The sequence below is a fragment of the Engystomops pustulosus genome, chromosome 7, assembly GCF_040894005.1.
Source record: "Engystomops pustulosus chromosome 7, aEngPut4.maternal, whole genome shotgun sequence".
NCBI lineage: Eukaryota > Metazoa > Chordata > Amphibia > Anura > Leptodactylidae > Engystomops > Engystomops pustulosus.
This window is the reverse complement of record NC_092417.1, coordinates 91693747-91712160: the sequence shown is the minus strand read 5'-3', so window position 1 is coordinate 91712160 and position 18414 is coordinate 91693747. Positions and strand designations below refer to the sequence as shown.

The 18414-nt window shown below is 39.9% G+C and overlaps 1 protein-coding gene across 3 annotated transcripts in view; it reads right to left on the bottom strand.

Moving 5' to 3' along the window:
* TDRD12 (tudor domain containing 12) overlaps nucleotides 1–18414 on the bottom strand; it is a 103874-nt gene that overhangs the window by 12467 nt on the left and 72993 nt on the right. For all 3 annotated transcript variants that reach the window (XM_072117227.1, XM_072117226.1, XM_072117228.1), the window contains exons 25-34: nucleotides 17304–17443; nucleotides 15513–15733; nucleotides 15191–15290; nucleotides 14893–15077; nucleotides 9937–10138; nucleotides 9726–9818; nucleotides 5530–5690; nucleotides 3083–3168; nucleotides 2868–2988; nucleotides 999–1112 (exon numbers count right to left, since the gene is read on the bottom strand). In XM_072117227.1, the coding sequence (XP_071973328.1) occupies nucleotides 999–1112; nucleotides 2868–2988; nucleotides 3083–3168; nucleotides 5530–5690; nucleotides 9726–9818; nucleotides 9937–10138; nucleotides 14893–15077; nucleotides 15191–15290; nucleotides 15513–15733; nucleotides 17304–17443 (1423 nt within the window). The remainder of the gene's footprint in view (nucleotides 1–998; nucleotides 1113–2867; nucleotides 2989–3082; nucleotides 3169–5529; nucleotides 5691–9725; nucleotides 9819–9936; nucleotides 10139–14892; nucleotides 15078–15190; nucleotides 15291–15512; nucleotides 15734–17303; nucleotides 17444–18414) is intronic.

Here is an 18414-nt window from a genome sequence, read left to right as displayed (position 1 = left end):
CGCCTTCCCCTGGGAGGGGATAGGGTGTGCGTGCTTGTGGACGATTAGACAGATGTGATCAGATGTCCGCACTTCCACCTGCATATGGGGTGTAATAGCTGCTGCATATCCTGGTATACAGAGACACCAAAGGTCCTGTATTAATAATATATGGTACAAATGGATCAGATGCCAGGTATATGATACACTCTGCTCGAGTAAGTAGTAGCACCAAATGCTTGAACAAAAAATGACCAAATAACTTCAAATTTATACATCTAAATCAATATTATTCACAATAAAAAATATCATACAATAAGGGCAGTAATATGAAGACCAAGGAAAAGGATAAAAGTGACATTTACGGAAGTAACCGCCACAAGAGGGCTCAGAGGTAGGCTATACAATCCATGCACAAAGGAGATATGGCACAAAGAGGAGACAAAAAGGATAAAAAACTCACAAAGCCAAATCTATGTCCTAAACTAGATTGTTAGTATACCACACCACAGGACAGGAGGACAGGAGTACAGAAATCGTAATAAATAATGTAAGATTTATTTAAATGAAGGTAATACAGAAGGACAACGCGTTTAGGGAATGGATTATCCCCTTCGTCAGGTCCAATAATTTGCGCTGTAACAGTTAGAAAACCCCAAAGTTCCTCCTCTCACAGAGAGCACAATCGTTGAGGATAGCCTATATGCAAAACCAATTGCACATACTATACACAAAATTCCAAAAATGTTAATGACTGGGATATTTGGCTATGCACTACATATAACATACGGTAATTACTTTCAGATTAATACTATCACTTATGACAAATCTATTTTATGTACCCTGTCACCATGTTTTTCTGTATTCCCCATTTGTTCCGTTATGTCTTCCAAGTTTAAGTGTCTTGTTTGTACATCTCGACTCAATTTCAAAAATTGCTTTTATTGGAAACTTGTACATCTGTTTAATAAGAGAACATACCAATAAAATTAAAGTGTAAAAAAACTAAAATCACCTACCTAAACACAAGTCTGTCACTGTAGAACGCGCACTTGGGATTAGTCACTTGTTGCAGCTTTACAGTCAATATCACATTATCGTCCTTCTCAAACCATTTCACTACTGGATACAAGCTAAAAACAGAAGAGTTGTGATTTTGTTAAAACCCATAGAATTGCTTATTACTACAGCTTAAGCTGGATTAATTACATGAAGGATCAGTGATCAATGGTTGAAGAGCTAATGGTTATGAATCAAAGCCAAATTAAAACTTTGAAGAAATGATCAGTGATAGACTTCATTAAGTAAAATGGTTTTTATGTGCCTATTTCGGAATATAAAGAATATTTCTTTTGATTCAGCTCTCTAAAGACATTAGACTATCCTGGGACTGCCTTTAAAGAGTTAAAGGGGTTTTGCCCATGAAAGAAAAGTTCTCAAAATGTAATCCTCTACTGACGCTTTACACAAAGATCATTTTAACCCCTTACTTTACAATTTTACTCAGTTTTATTGCCGTTTTAGCTCTTATCTCTCAGTGATGGTCAGTGTAAAAATCCAGCGTGTGGGCAAGGACTCTCAATGAGATGCTGTCTGCTGACAATTTTCTTACATAATCAGGGTACAGGTTTATCTACATTTTTATTTAGCTTCTGAACATTCACTGTTATCGGACACATAGAAAATGAGAGATGAGGCAGACCAGAGATTATGAGATCCATGAGATGGATAGAATACACAATGCCACCCTGCTAACTCGCCTATAACAAACACAAGTCAGCTTTACTATACCTCGTCCGCATGCTATAATGATATTATCTTGCCTGTAGCTTGGAGAGCAAGTCTGTGCACACTGCTTGCTGGCAGGAAGTGTCTGCGAGTGCGCCGCCTCTGTGAAATTTAAAGGACCAGCACGCCGGTAATTGGCCCTGGCCGGCCGCTGACCTAAAATAAAGCCTGCCTCTTCCTGTGACCCCTGCCTCATAGCCTTAGAGAAAGCTTTCCAGTTGAGATTCTTGTGTATTATCTGTTGTGACCTCTTGCTACGTTCCGGACCTCGATTCCTTGTTGCCTTTCTTGACCTTCTGCTACATCCCCGACACTGATCCTGTGCTGTCTGTCCTGACCTGCTGCCTGACCACGACTCCGATTCTGCACCTCGCCTTGGCCACCACCGCAAGCAAAGTCGCGCCTGTGGAACTACTTAGAGTCTGCTGTTCATCCCTTCAAAACAGTTGCAGTTATGTGCAGGTGAATAACCGAAAATAAGTAAGCACTTCATACAAAAAAAAAAAAAACGGGGTACAGGGAAGGTTTTCTAAAAGGTGAACAAGTAGATTATTGTGACTGTCTAGACGAAGCCTAAGATGTACTCACAGGCTACTTCCCGCACTTTATGGTAAACGCGTAACATGGGTTATTTAACTGGTTATTCAATTGTCAGCCACATACTGATAAAGAGACTTGTGACTGTTAACCATCTTTTCTATGATTAGCGAAAAATACAATGCACTTGCACGTGTCTTAGAAAGCAATACGTTTTTGATGCGTTTACATAAACTTGTATAATGCGTTTTTTCACGTGACTTGCAAAAATAGAGTGTGCAGAGATTTTAATGCGCGTTAATAAAAAATGCATGTGTACATGAAAAAAAAATGCATGTGTACATGAAAAAAAAAATGCATGTGTACATGAAAAAAAAAAATGCATGTGTGACAAAACTCATTGAATACAATGGGCCAGTGTGTGAAAGGGGCCTTAGATTTTCCAGTGTAACGCAAGACACATCCACCAATTGGATACAGCAGCTAAATCATCAGTGACAACAATGGACTAGGAGCCAGACAACTACTTTATAGAGAACTTAGCTCTACACATAACAACAAACCTAGTTGAGGGAACAGTCCCAGTAGGTTCTGAATGCTTATTGCCATCAATCTCTTCAAAGTGTTCTTTTTCCTCATCAGCATGGGACGAAAAATTGCCACCGACAAACATGTTCCTAGTGGCTGAAACAAAAATAATAATAAAAAAAAAAATTGTCATTCAACGTAGCTCTATCTGTGAAAAAATATGTGAATAGGTAGGAGGATAGAAGCATACCAGAATCTGCACTCTCCAGACACAGAGGACTCACTACATTGAGGGCTTCTGTAGATTTCTCGCAGAGTATTTTAGTTGTTTCTTCACTGTTAAAAAAATCAGAGAAAAAGAAGCCCACAATAGTAGAAATATGTCTAAAGAGGGACATAAATACATACATGTATAATGTATAAGAACCATACGATGTGAGAATAAAACTCATTCTGCTGTCCTAGGGTTTACAAACAAAATAAAGAGTGTTGATTTTAGGCAGACGATTCATTTAACCCCTTAAGGACGCAGCCTGATTGCACATTAAGGCCCAATTTTTGGATTCTGAGTCGCTTTATATAAGTTATAACTTTTGAACACTTTTACTTAAAAAAGGGATTTTAACCACTTACCACATTTGGACATCCCTGTACATCCTGTAGCGAAGGGGGGGGGGGGGGGGAGAATGAGATGTCATTTAGGGCGCTCAATGAAAGCTGTAAAATCCAAACCCACAAGAAAATGGCGCAAATGTGGTTTTCATCAATTTAACTGCATTCAGAATTTTTTCCAGCTTCCCAGTACACGGCATGGAATATTAAATACCGTCACTCTGAATTGCAATGTGTTATGCAAAAAACAAACCCATACACAGCTCTTTACACGTAAAAATGTAAAAAAACGTAGAGATTTTTGAAGGTGCGGAGTGAAAAATGAAACCGCAAAAATGAAAAAGGGCCTGGTCGTTAAGGGGTTAAGACTTTTTTTTGGGTCAAATCTTGAACTTCATTTAAAGGGAACCTGTCACCAGGGACCTCATTTTCACTAAAGACAGATTGTAAAAGCCCATGACACCTGCACTGCAAAAATGCCTCTGCCTTATCATTACAATATAATGGTGTGTTATAACTTACTCTTGCACCCTGACAAAATCCTGGGGTAGTCCCAGGGGCCGGACTTTGGTTTGGATGCATTTCGAAAAACAACATGTGACTTGTCTGAGCTGCAGGCTGCTTCCATCTTGGTGCTCCTGCACAGCTTGTCCCTCCCCCAGGCTGACCAGGCTGTGACCTCTGAGAAGGAGCAGGAGGTGGAGCTGTACAGGAGCACAAAGGTGGGGGCCAAGCTCTGAGGAGTGAGTAACAGAGACAAGGTACATGTTTTTTGAAATGCATCCAAACCAAAGTCCAGCCCCTGTGACTACCCCAGGATTTTGTCAGGATGCAAGGTAAGTAATAACTCACAATTATATTGTAATGTAAATGCTTGGTAAAGGCAGAAAGGCATATTTGCACTGCATGTGTGATTGGCTTTAGTGAAAATGAGGTCCCTGGTGACCTTAAGTTAAGTGGTAAATTTTGCCATTTGCAAAATTTGAAATTATCTTGTTTTCAGGAAGATAGTTTTACCACCTAAATTACTTGCTTAATAACATTTCCCATATGTCTGCTTTACAATTTCATAATTTTTGAAATGTCTGGATAAATTATTTTGATGTCACGTGGCTTTCAACTCGAACATCGGTTTTCCATATTTTCAAATTTCAGAATTGACTTTTTTGGGGATCATTACCATTTTTAATGAAATTTGAAATGTATAACATTATAAACCCCCTATATATCAAACCATTTTCAAATCTGCACTTCTCAAACTATCAGAAACAGCATTTAGGAAGATTGTTGAGCTCCTCATAGTAATTAAATCAAAATGGAGGTGAAATTTCGAATGGTCCGACTTTCGGTAATACATTTATTTAGTGTTAAAATTTACATGTTCAAAAAAAGATAAAAAGAGAAAACCCATCTTAAAATTAGGAGAGCAATTTCTCCAGAGTTCAAAGACACCCCACATGTGGACGTTCCTTGTTGTAGGGGCGCACATCGAGGCGCAGAAAGACAGGAGAGCCATGCATTAGCCATAGAATTGAATGATTTTTAGTTGGTTCATGGCGCACGTTTTTGTGCAATAAAATATATTTTTTCCTTTAATGTTGCCATGCAAGGGTTTATTATTTGCGGCTATGCCCCATTGCTTTTGTTGGGGGGTTGTGGTAAAAAACATCAACACTGTAATTGATTTGTGTTTTTTGGTGTTCACCATATTCCCTAAATAAAATGTCAGATTTATTCAACGGGTCAGTATGATTAATGTGATACAACATTTCTATATTTTTGCTTACGGTTTACAAATTTTATACATTAAAACCTCATTAGCTGAATGAGAGCTTGTTTTACAACAGTACCATTTGTGTATTGATACGCTTTTTTGGCATTTTATTTGGGACAATATAGGTAAAAATGATAATTTATGGTGCTTTTTTGAGTTTTTTTACGGTGTTCATCTTGCGGTTATTATAACGATTTTGTTTTATTCTTGTCATTTCGGACGTGGACGAACTGGCATCTGTACTGCACAGAGCGCTAATAGCGGAACAACCGCTTAGGGGTTAATTTGCAAAGTTTGCTTCAGATACATACCTACTCACAGACACTTGTGAGACACTACTTGTTTCCAGCAGAGCTTTCAGTCGGAGTATGTGTTGGGGGTTGTCTGTACCTAGTCCAGTAGATAGGATTTCCTGACGCACATTAAGGTCATATACACAGGACGTTAGATCGGACAATGTGGTTACTTGTACCTAAAATTAGAGGTAAAAAGTTTAAAAAAGGACATGTCAACCCCCACACCTTGGTAACAGTTCAGGATCTTTCCTTAATAACAATATTTATTATTGTTTGTCAGCGAGCATGAGGGAAGGGTCACAGTGCCGACCAATTTGGTAATTTGGCAATTTAGATTGACTGCGTCAACTCTGATTTGACAGCATCAAAAGGTACTCACTTGGCTAAAAAAATGTGCTGAAAAGCCTCAACTTGGCTTATACACAAGTCAATACAGCCAGTCCAGCTCCCCCAATGTCAGCGCGGCTCGTCTTCTGGCTTCCACGCCTCTCTTCTTTCTTCGGTAACATCCTGCAGGGTGCAGCCATGTTTCTTCACAGCTGGCGGCTGCGTCATAGTATGCGCATGCCGGCGGGGACGTTTTTTTTTTTTTTTTTAGTGCTGGGCTGGCCGTATCCGACAGGGGGCAGGCTGGGCTGGCTGTATCCGACAGGGGGCAGGCTGGGCTGGCCGTATCCGACAGGGGGCAGGCTGGGCTGGCCGTATCCGACAGGGGGCAGGCTGGGCTGGCCGTATCCGACAGGGGGCAGGCTGGGCTGGCCGTATCCGACAGGGGGCAGGCTGGGCTGGCCGTATCCGACAGGGGGCAGGCTGGGCTGGCCGTATCCGACAGGGGGCAGGCTGGGCTGGCCGTATCCGACAGGGGGCAGGCTGGGCTGGCCGTATCCGACAGGGGGCAGGCTGGGCTGGCCGTATCCGACAGGGGGCAGGCTGGGCTGGCCGTAGCCGACAGGGGGCAGGCTGGGCTGGCCGTATCCGACAGGGGGCAGGCTGGGCTGGCCGTATCCGACAGGGGGCAGGCTGGGCTGGCCGTATCCGACAGGGGGCAGGCTGGGCTGGCCGTATCCGACAGGGGGCAGGCTGGGCTGGCCGTAGCCGACAGGGGGCAGGCTGGGCTGGCTGTATCCGACAGGGGGCAGGCTGGGCTGGCTGTATCCGACAGGGGGGGGGGGGCGTCTTTGATCAATGCAATACCCAACCTTGGCTTATACTCGAGTCAATAGGTTTTCCAAGTTTTTGGTGGTAAAATTAGGGGTCTTGGCTTATACTCGGGTCAGCTTATACTCAAGTATATACGGTATAAAATAGTAGCAGAAATTATAAAACCAGCACAAAATTTATAAGAAAAGATTATCCAAAATTGCTTTTATTATGGGAAATGCAGTTATTTACTAAACCAGAGATGTCCAGAGAAGTGACAGGTGTTCTTTAAACAATGAAGAAAATAACATAAAAAGCAACAATTTAAAGCAAGGCAAGCAGATTGTTCATCACAGTTAATGCTCTGAGTAGATGCATCTCTGCCACAGATGCAAAGAGAATAAAAAAAAAGTCATCAAGTCCTCCGCTATTGTGGGTTCTATCCTAGATAAATGAGTATCAGTATGATAACAAACCTTGTGAAATGGTGGGATCTGATAGTAAAAAAAATCTGAATATCTTTCACAATCAATAGCACCGTTGCTGGCTAACAGGGTAGTTACTAGCAGGGATACTAGCAATGAAGGTGGTGTGTGTAACCCAAAGCCAAGCATTCTATGGTTTATCTGATATACACACACACATTTGCATTTACAGGCGGTGCCCTACTTAAAAACACTCAACTTACATACGACCCCTAATTACAAACGGACCTCTGGATATTGGTAATTTATTGTACTTTAGTCCTAGGCTACATTGATCTGCTATAATAGTTATCACAGGTGTCTGTAATGAAGCTTTAGTGTTAATATTGATTCTTATTACAACCAAACATTTTTAAAATCCAATTGTCACAGAGACCAAAAAAAGTTCTGTCTGGGATTACAATGATAAAATATACAGTTCCTACTTACATACAAATTCAACTTAAGAACAAACCTACAGACCCTATCTTGTATGTAACCCGGGGACTGCCTGTATATTGTTGTGTGTGTGTGTGTGATAATATGTAATTATCTGAACTGTAAGAGCATTGCAGTGGTCTATGTGGCACAATGTCCGTGCACAAAACTGTATGTTGGAAAAACCATACAACAATTACGGAGAAGAATCTCCAGCCATGTCAGCTCTATAACGACCAATAAAGATACTCCAATCTCCAGACATGTGAGACTCCACCATGGGGGTAATGCAAGTACTCTTAAATTCTGGGCGATCGATCAAGTTAAAACTGGACCTCGCAAAGGTAACATTGACCGCAAACTGTTACAACTTGAATCGAGGTGGATCCATCGCCTCAAATCTTTGAGCCCGTTGGGCCTTAATGGAGGTTTTACCTTCACTGCATACATTTGAGCCCTTTGACTTTATGTACTCATACTTGTAAATACTAGTAATATATTTGATTTGTTATCACCATCCAGATGATTATCCTTCATGTATATTTAGTACTCCACTATGCTGCATGTGGACACTACAGCCTCCCCTGTAGGCCCCATTAGAGGCTACTTTGACCAATGTTTACTCCTTCTCCAAAATGCATCCCTTTAACTCCTTCTCCAATATGCATCCCTTTAAAAAAATTTTCAAAGAGGAAAAAAAAAGAAAGAAAAGAATTCAATTTTTTTTTTTTTTCAAATCTAGCAAGCTATGCTTAATACATACTGAGAATATTTCACTTTCTAAAGATACTTACCAAATATTATGCTGATTGTCACATCCTAAATCAGTGGCGTAGCATGCATCAAGTCTGCTGTCATACGTACTGTCATGCAGACCATCATCTCCCAAGGCTAATGATGTACCTTGCACTAAGTCCACAGTCATGCGCATCTTGACAGGGCTTGGTGCCGATATTTGCACTAAGTCCAATGTCATGCGCGTGTTTTCGTCGGGCCGGCGGTCAGCTGACGGTCAGCTGACAGTCAGCTGACGGACAGTCCATGAGTCAGCTGATCAGGGGGCTTGATGACATATTTACCCGCTATTGGAGAATAGTACGGGCTACACCCCCATCATTTCCTACTGGGAGGAGTCATTGCCTCCTCCTGGACACTTCATTGGTGTATCATGGTGCCCATCACTGTTGTTTTAAATGGGATGCGCCTCTTTGTGAAGGACCCACTTTCATAGGTTCAACTTGGTCCCACGGGGAGGGGCTTCACTGTTATATACTCGGCGTGACAGCCCCGCGCTTAGCATTTAGCCCAAACCCCTGATGAAGCCAGTTGTACTGGTGAAACATGTCGGGGGGCTAATGTTTGGAAAATTTTAATCAGCAGTGTGGCAGAATCTTAGGCAGGCAGTGGCAATAATATTAATACCATCAGTTGCAATAGGGATAGATAGTATCAGACCTTGATCACACCTAGACCGTTCAGTCCAATATATCTCTAACGATAGGACTAGGATCTCCATACAGTATTTATAACAATACAGCCTGCTACCACAGCGGCCCCTGCTGGGGCAGTACAGGCAACACTGTTATTCATGGTCTAGGTGGTCATTTTAGGGCTTTAATCCACACAATAAGTTACATTACTGTAGCAGACAATACTGCTTAGGACAGTCCTCTTTATCTGGCCAATAGTGGACTTATAGCAATTATTATAGGTGGATATGGACCCCGTATTGTGCCCACTATCTCACATTTCATACCACTGACCACCTGCAAACTGCCTATGACCCAGTTCACACTGTGCTTTTAATCCACTGTTTGTCCTGTGCATCTAGTGGTTTGTGCCACAACAGCTTGTAATATAGTGCAATCTTTTTTAAGAATCCCTAATAAAAGTGATGTTTTACTTTATTTTTTCATTTGTCCGGATATGGGTTAATCTTGACTGCCCAAAGGCAGTTTTGTAAAATATTTCCTCTGAGTCTAATCCCTGCCGTGACAATAAGGTCCATTGTTTGTCACATGAGCTTACATATTATCACATCTATACAACAAACTGTTTGTGGAAAATCAACCTCTATTGCATTCTATTCTAATATGTACATTACCAAACTGCTTTAGTCACTGATCTCTCAGAAACCCCACCCCCACCGGAAAAAGATATATTTCTTACCATAGGATCCAGCCAGTACGTTTTCCCAATATTAAAAACAACTTTAGCTAGGTGCTGCTTTCCTCTAACACATCTAGTAATAAGTCTTGTCACCTAAAACAAAGATGTAATGTTAATACTAGGACATACAATGGAAAGAAGATTAAAAAAAAATGAAGAATTTATACTACATATTTACTGTGCATGCTAAACAAAACCTTTGACAACTCACTTTTGGATCCCACTTGTCCTCATTGTCAATAGGTTTCACCCTACACACAATAAATTCTCGGTATAATGGAGGAACTGACTGAAAGACACTTGGGAGAAGGAAAAACATATGAACAGGGATCTTGTCTGTCTTCCCATCATCAATGTACTGCACTTGTGCATACAAGACACTGTCCACTGTTTCTGTAGATAAAACCTGGACTCTGAAAAGATAAAAGTAAGAAATAATATACGTAAAGAAGGTTCAATATGTCCTATTACAGCACATATTAATACATTACATTATAAACATTAATAGTGTGGAGGGTGCAATTAATAGTAGGAGTTCTGGTATTGAAGGCTCATTGTCTGGTCTACTGACCACTTATTCAGAGATAACCATATAAACCCTAATAATGCCAGCAGCACGTAGGATTTACCATTAGCTCATAAATGTATAACCTCATCATTGGATAGCATGACTACAATGATTTCACAAATGGATACTTTAAAATGCACATGTCACCAGGAATGTCATTTGTAGCTAGTAAGAGGTTTCAATAGCCTCCGCTATGCTGATTATAAAATGCCATTGTCCACATTCTGAATCATTTCATTAGTTCATTTTACATTACCTGGCTCCCTGCCAGCATTGTGTGGTGAGTCCTGGGGGAGGAAGCACCTGCAGCCTGTGTCAATCTCCTCACCTCCACACTTCATGTCATGGGAGGGAGGGGGATGGTGTGGAGTAGAGGAAGAACACATGTGAAAACACAGGCACATGGGTTGCTACAGCTGTAAGTTCCTAGCCAAACCCCAGACCCCAACCACCTCCTCCACCCACTGCTGTAAAATACTTGAGAATAAGCCGACCCGAATATAAGCAGAGGTACATAATTCTACCACAAAAAACTGGGAAAACTTATTGGGGGTAATTTACTAAGGGCCCGATTCGCGCTTTCCCGATGTGTTAACCGAATATTTCCGATTTGCGCCGATTTTCCCTGAATTGCCCCGGGTTTTTGGCGCATGCCATATACTCAAGAATATAAAGTATTATAAACAACATTCCTGGTGACGGGAAAACAGGTTTCTAACAAAGCTCATACAGGTACAGAGAGGAATTAGTGTACCGTATTTTCCGGACTATAAGGCGCACTTAAAAGCCTTGGATTTCCTTGGAAATCCAAAGTGCGCCTTATAGTCCGGTGCGCCCTATATGAGGCAGCGGACCCTACTTACATAGGTCCCCGCTACCGGAGACAGCAGATCTCCAGCGGGAACTGCAGACCACGCAGCACGAACAACTTCTGCCGCGTGGTCTGCAGTTCCCGCTGGAGATCTGCTGTCTCCGGTAGCGGGGATCTATGTAAGTATTCTATTCTTTACCTCCCCCTCACCTTCCCCGCGTTCCGCGTCTCGTCTCGGCGTCGCGTCTCGTCGGGTCTCCGCTCCGCCCCCGGACCTCCGCCACGCCCCCGACCCTGCGCCTTATAGTCCGATGCGCCTTATATATGGAATTATTACATATATAAGGCGCATCGGACTAATGCGCCTTATATTCCGGTGCGCCTAATGGCCCGGAAAATACGGTATATGTTGCTGCCTGGAGACAGGTAATAAGCAATTGTTAGCAGATTTTGTATAAACTGAACTAATCATATTGTACACAAGCAGAAAGAGCAACTAAGAAAAGCCAAAAACAACTAACCAATAATTGCATGGTGATATCTGCCATATATGTGCATTAGATGATGTGGTTTAAAACATAATGCCCTTTCAGAAGCCAAGAAAGAACCATAATAAAGACCCATAAATATTGTCTGTGATTGGTAAAAGCAGTGATCATGGACCATTAACCCATTCAGGTCAACCCATTTTAAAAATCAGGCCTGGTCCTAAAGACCCTAAAATGACTTATTTTAGGGTCTTAGGACCAGGCCTGATTTTTAAAATTTGCCATGTGTCATTATAGGAGGTTATAAATTTGTAATGCTTTAACATAATTAACAAAATTTCCCCCAAAAAATTATATATTTTGAAAGTAAAAAATTTTCAGCTTTTCAGGCGCTTAGTCATCGCACCCAAGTAACTTTATAGCTAACATTTCCCAAATGTCTTCTTTAGATCTGCATGGCTTTTTATGCATCCTCTCTCTTTTCTAGGTTGTTAGGAGGTTCAGAATTGTGGATGCAATTTTTCTCATTTTTATGAGAATCGCAAAAACCCTTACTTAGAGGCACCTGCTCAGCTTTGACGGACTTTGAGAGGCCTGACAGCAATAAAACCCGGTAAATTATGCCAAAAAAATTATTAATTCTTGTTTATAGTTTTTAGCATTTTTTTCCCCGGACGTTCACAGTACCATAAAAATAATGTGCTATCTTTATTCTATGGTTCATTACGATTACATGATACCCCATTTATATGGCTTTTTTATGGTTAGCTTGTTTTGCAGAATATAGAACTCATTTTGTAATAAATTTGTTTTTGCATCGCCATGTAACAATGGGTAAAACATTTCTATTTTTTTGCTTACAGAGCCGTTTTAGAACTTATTTTTTGTGGGACAAGCTGTACTTTTTCTTGGTATCATGTCGGGGTATGTAACGTTTTGTGCGCTTTTAATGAGGTCATATGTGAAAATTTCATAATTTTGTGAGGTATTATTCACATTTTTTTTACTGCCTTCAACGTTCTGGTTTAGTGACAATTTTATTTTATTGTATGGGTTGTTGTGGACGTTGTGATACCCAATATGTTGTGTTTTTATGGGTGATTTTCACTTTATGTTTTGATTATTGCATGGGATGGGACTTCAGAGGACTTTTATTCTCTTTTTTTTTTTTTTTTTTAAATCAGATAATTTTTATTTGGTTTTTATAAACACCAATATTTGGATCAATGTTTTACAAGGAATCACAATGACCAAGAACCCCCCACCCCCACCCCAGAGTCAGCTCCCGAGGACTAGGCTACTTTTATTCTTTTTTAATTATTTTTTAAATTACATTTTTTTTAAACTTTTTTTACTCCCTAGGTGGGACATGAACAAGTGATCATTTGAGCACTTGTTCATTGTAATATACTGCAATACTAATGTATTTCTGTATATTACATAGTCATATGACATTAGCACTGTTAGGATCGTGCATAACAGGCTGCTACTGAGGACATCCCTGGGGTCCTTAACAGCCACACACCTGCCAAAAAGTATACAAATAGCCAAAACAATTGTATAGTAAAACTGGAATTTTTCAGTAAAAAAAAAAAAAAAGATAAGTTAGATCAATTTACATTTCTCAAAGCAGAGCTGTGTTCCTAGTCCCATCGGAGTGGCCAGTGAGGAGTGGGGCAGACATAAATGACCCCCTGAGGGGGGAAGCGACAGTGGGTGGAGATATGGGGGACATGGAAGGTTTTTTTTGTTATTTGAAATCTATACATAACCAAGCGTTTTCTGAGGTTGGGAGGAAAACACTCCTCACTGGCCACTTCCATGGAACTAGGGATACAGCTCTGCAAAAAGAAAGGGAAACTTTAACATAACTTCTCTTTTTTTTTTGGAAAAAAAGACAGTTTTACTACTAAAAACTGCAATTTGTACACTATTCTCTATGGGGACATGGGAGCCAGAAAAATGGCTCCTGATGAAAGGTTCCCTTTTATTTATTTGTATAAAAATTCATTGGGTACAAACATTCAACACATCACAGCCTAACCATCTTTAATCATGCCTAAAGACGATTAGCTGGAAATGTGCTGATTGTTTCTGTGTCCCATTAAGAATCTTTAACCTTTTTACACTCCATGCCATACTATTATATCATGGATCTGTTAACGATGTATGAAGGCGGCCAAATACTACTAATACTGATCACCGGTGTTAACCCACTGAAAGCCGTAACATTATCGGGGAGCGATGATTGGTTGCCCTGACAGCCTGGGGTCTTTAGAAGACCCGAGGCTGTTCATTTTGTGCAGCTTCACTACAATGTGACAGTGTCAATCATGTGTAAAAACGCCATGTATTGCAATACAGTAGTATGGAAGTATATGGTAGGAACGATCCGCTTGTCCAGGTTTAAAAGTACCACAGAGGGTCCAAAAGAAAATTGAAAAAAAAAAAAGCTAAAAAGATTCTTAAAAAAAACACACCTAAACATTCATATCACTCCCCTTTCCCTAGAACTGATATAAAAATAAACAGTAAAAATAAAAAAAAAAATCGCAAACATTTTAGGAATCACTGTGTCCCAAAATGCCCAATGTATCAAAACAATAAAACGGTTATTCCCAGTGGTGAAGCTCATAACGTCCCAATGTTCGAAACGCCACGTTTACATCACATGAAAAAAAATTATAAAAAAGTGATCAAAAGGTGGCACAGTCATGGTAGCAAAAAAAAAAAAAAAAAATCAGGTTATCTTGCAAAAATGACCTCTTACACAGCTCCAGTGAAAGAAGGCAAAATTAAAAATTTGTCGTACACAAGGTTTTCATTTTTAAAAAAGTATTAAAACACAATTAAATCCATATAAATATGGTATCACTGTGATCGTACCGAACATAAGAATAAAGTAGACATATCATTTGGAATGCACAGTAAAAGTCGTAAAAGCCTGAACCCACAAGAAGGTGCAGCAACTGCGTTTTTTTGTCAATTTCACAACATATGGATTTTTTTTTTCCAGCTTCCGAGGACACGGCTTGGAATAAGAAATACAGTCACTGATTAATACAATTTGTAACACTGAAAATAAGCCTTCACACAGCTCTGTACATGGAAAAATGAACAAGCTATAGATTTTTTAAGGTGATAATCGAAAAATAATGGGATAAAAATTCCAAAGGCTTGAGTCAACATTTTTGTTTCTGCACCACACAAAACCTGCTTCACTTTAAACTCTGAATTCTAATGGCGTGCTTTATTTATTTATTTTTACAATTTTTATATACCCTTTAATATATGAAGTACCTGTGATAGCTTGAGCCATCACTTATTGCATACAGATGTTTGCAGGACACTTTCTGCGCCGGAATATTATTCATCTGTGATTGATAATACTGATTAAGTTCTGCGTAAAGTTTATCATATGGATCATTTTTTGTTATTACACGGCCATAGAATCGAGCCGCATCCACAATATGGAGAGGTAGAACCTGTATAAAAAACACAAATAAATATTAGACATAACATTTATAGATCTCAGACCCATACCAGCCCCAGAAAATTCCATCTGACAGAACAGTAATCATGCCCAGATGAAACTTACAGTTATATATGACTTGCTATTTGGCATGGGGGGTTCTCCACAATGATGGTCACATGAAGGGTTAATATGATGTCGATGAGGACAAGCATAAATGTCTTGGCTGGATTAAAAAAAAATACAAAATATTATGAAACGCGTTACAAAGAGGCAAATTTATAAATCGGGAGATACTTATGTCACTGGTTCATATTTTGGATTATATTGTGGATGTATTTGTGACACGAATACAGGAGGGTAAGAAATTCTAATCTGCAAATGCGTGAAGGGTACACACTGTGTTTCCAAGATGAATAATATCACCCTATAATAGTTGGACACCCACTTGCAGTATCCAAAGGTTTTAAGATATGGGCAAAGCTCCTCATCTTGTTTCTTGTTTTCCCAGGAATGCAGCAACCCCTGAGCTAAAGCGACAAGTTCAGGAGGGACAGTGGATTGTGCTTGTTGGAAGCTTTTGAGAAGATCAATAGCGCAGCTTGCATGTTTCTCTGTCATTAGTAGAATAGATTTGGCCCTTGAATAGCCGTCTTCCTCCATTGTGACCTGAATATAGAAAGTTGAATATTATAAATGATCAAGATAAAGGTTGATCAAAGGATGTGAACTAATGTTTCTCAATGTTCCCAGGTTAAGCAACCTTTTGTACAATAGTAGAATTTCATGTCACTTATTTTATATGGTGCTGTTACAACAAAACATTCTGCATCACAGGAAAGGCATTATTGCCGACCCTCTGGCACAGTGAAGTATAGTGGAACCTTGGATTAGGAGCACTGGGGTCCTGGGTTCAAATCCTACCCAGGTCAACATCTGCAAAGAGTTTGTATGTTCTCTCCGTGTTTGTGTGGGTTTCTGCCAAGTCCTCCGGTTTCCTCCCACACTCCAAAACATACTGTTAGGCTGTTTGGATTGTGAGCTCCATGGGGACAAGGACCAATTTGTCATGCTTTGCACAGCACTGCGTAATCTGTGGGCGCAATATAACGAATTATAATTATTATGGAACATAATTAGTTTCAGGGACATGCTTGTAATCTAAATTGCTCATATAACCAACAGAATTGGAGCTTGTAATTCAAATAGCTATTAAAACCAAAACAAGTTTATCCCTAGGAAATTATTGTAACGCAGACAATTGATTCCACACCCCAAATATATTTAGTTCTGTGAAGTACAACATCTAGCCCCTTTATTTCTTCTACTTGTGCAATACTCCTGTTATACAATTTTGTGAGAGAGGGAGGTACAGTGCAGTAGAGGGGGAAGAGCTCACATTATGCTTGCATTATAAAATTTTGCTTAACAAGTTACATTTTTTGTAAAATGCAAGCATGTCTTACAAAATATTTGTAGACCAGGTAACTCGTAATCCAAGGTTCCACTTTACCTGTGTGTCACCAGACTGGACAATACAACTATCTAATTTACTTGATTTGGAATGAGCTGTTGTACCAAGTACAGCCATTTGAAGGGTGTAGATGTGTAGATGCTGGCTGTCATTAGTTTGAAATGAACAGCCAGTTTATCATTACCGATAGGCCCACACTCCTTTGAAAAGGACTATGCCTTCCATCGCATTCCCACAACCACTTGCATTACAGGTAGCTGTGGGGTTTATTCTCCCTGTTCTTCTATCTTCGTACAACACTATTTTCGTTTCCCCACTAAACTGGGCTTAGGGTCATTACTGTACCCTCGGTTGTATCTGTTAATAACGTTCCCCTGTCTGCGCTATCTGCTGGCGAGGAGTGTGTTTGTAGCTAAGTCACTGTGTGTGAGATATTAACTTCCTACTCTCATCTGCTCTCTCCCAGCTTGATTTGTGGGAAGGAGGAAAAAGATAAAAATTTACATAAAATACTCTACCCACGTTACCTCTCAGCTAACACCTCCCCATCCCCCTTTCCCCTCTTCCTACTTTTCTTCTATAGCTTATTCCTTTCATAGGCACTGTGGCACTTTTTGGGGGGATTTCTCCAAATGCCTTAGTGGACAGAACCTGGTCTACATTGATACATTTACTCAAATGTTGTTTATAAAAAATACAAATGATAAAAAGTAGAAACAAAAAAAAAGAGAGAGAAGAATAGTAAAATATGATAATGTATAATACCTTATCGATTCTACACTGAATATAGTCCATCAAAGAAAACAGGCGAAGATTTAACACACCAACATTTTCAGGAAAACTGTAATGTATAATGGATGTGGCGTCTGTAATCTCCAGGAGGGGAGCATAGTCATCTGTCACAACTGAAACAAATAAACATAACCAAGAGATGGTCTGGCTCTACAAACAACATAAACCTTTTGTTTGAGGTAGACTTTTCACCGCCGTCACCAACCCAAGATTTAACATCCTTAAACCCCCTTCACAACTGCCATACAGCTATTAACGTTTGCCCGTGCAAACACCACAAATTTACATATCATGACAATGTCCCACTTTAAACAAGAATATTGTCTATACCGAGATATATATACAATGTGTTTCTAGGTCCCACAATTCAGGAGACATGTTTGTTTAAAGTGGGACACCCTCCAGCTTGTCAGCTGAAGGCAGAACACAAGAGGAGCTGCACAAAACATTTTACAAAAATACATGCACCTGCTGCCCCAGTACCTGGAAAATGGTGATGGGTTGACACTGTACATACTTATATTTGGTAAAGATTAATAAAATGTTACAGCTTAGAAAAATAAATTATGGAAAATAAAGTATATTTTTAACATAAAATGATAGATTATTATTATAGCTCCCTTCTTGAAAAAAATTAAAATTTGTTATAATATGTAAAGCTGATACAAAGCTATCGTTATTTAATAAAGAGCAGAAAAGAACCGAAAAACTGACCTTGACATTCAGGCACCAATGACCTTCAGTTAGGAAGGGATTAATAGACACCGTTCCAGAACCATTCTTAGTACTTAGCCACCATACTTTCAGGGCAGCTTCAGTGCCCAATATGCAATAAAGGTCCTCTTTAATGGCTCAAAAATACCGTATATACAATACTAGAGTACAAGCTGACCCTTACCTGACACACAAATAACTAGGAAAACCTATTGACTCGGGAATAAGCCTAGTATATAGCCTGCAAGTTCATGCCCCCAGTATATAGCTAGAAGCCTTGTCCCCAGTATAAAGACAGCAAGCCCATGCCTACCGTATACAGCCAGCCCTTTGCCCCAAGTATATAAGCAAGCAAATGCCCTCTTGTATA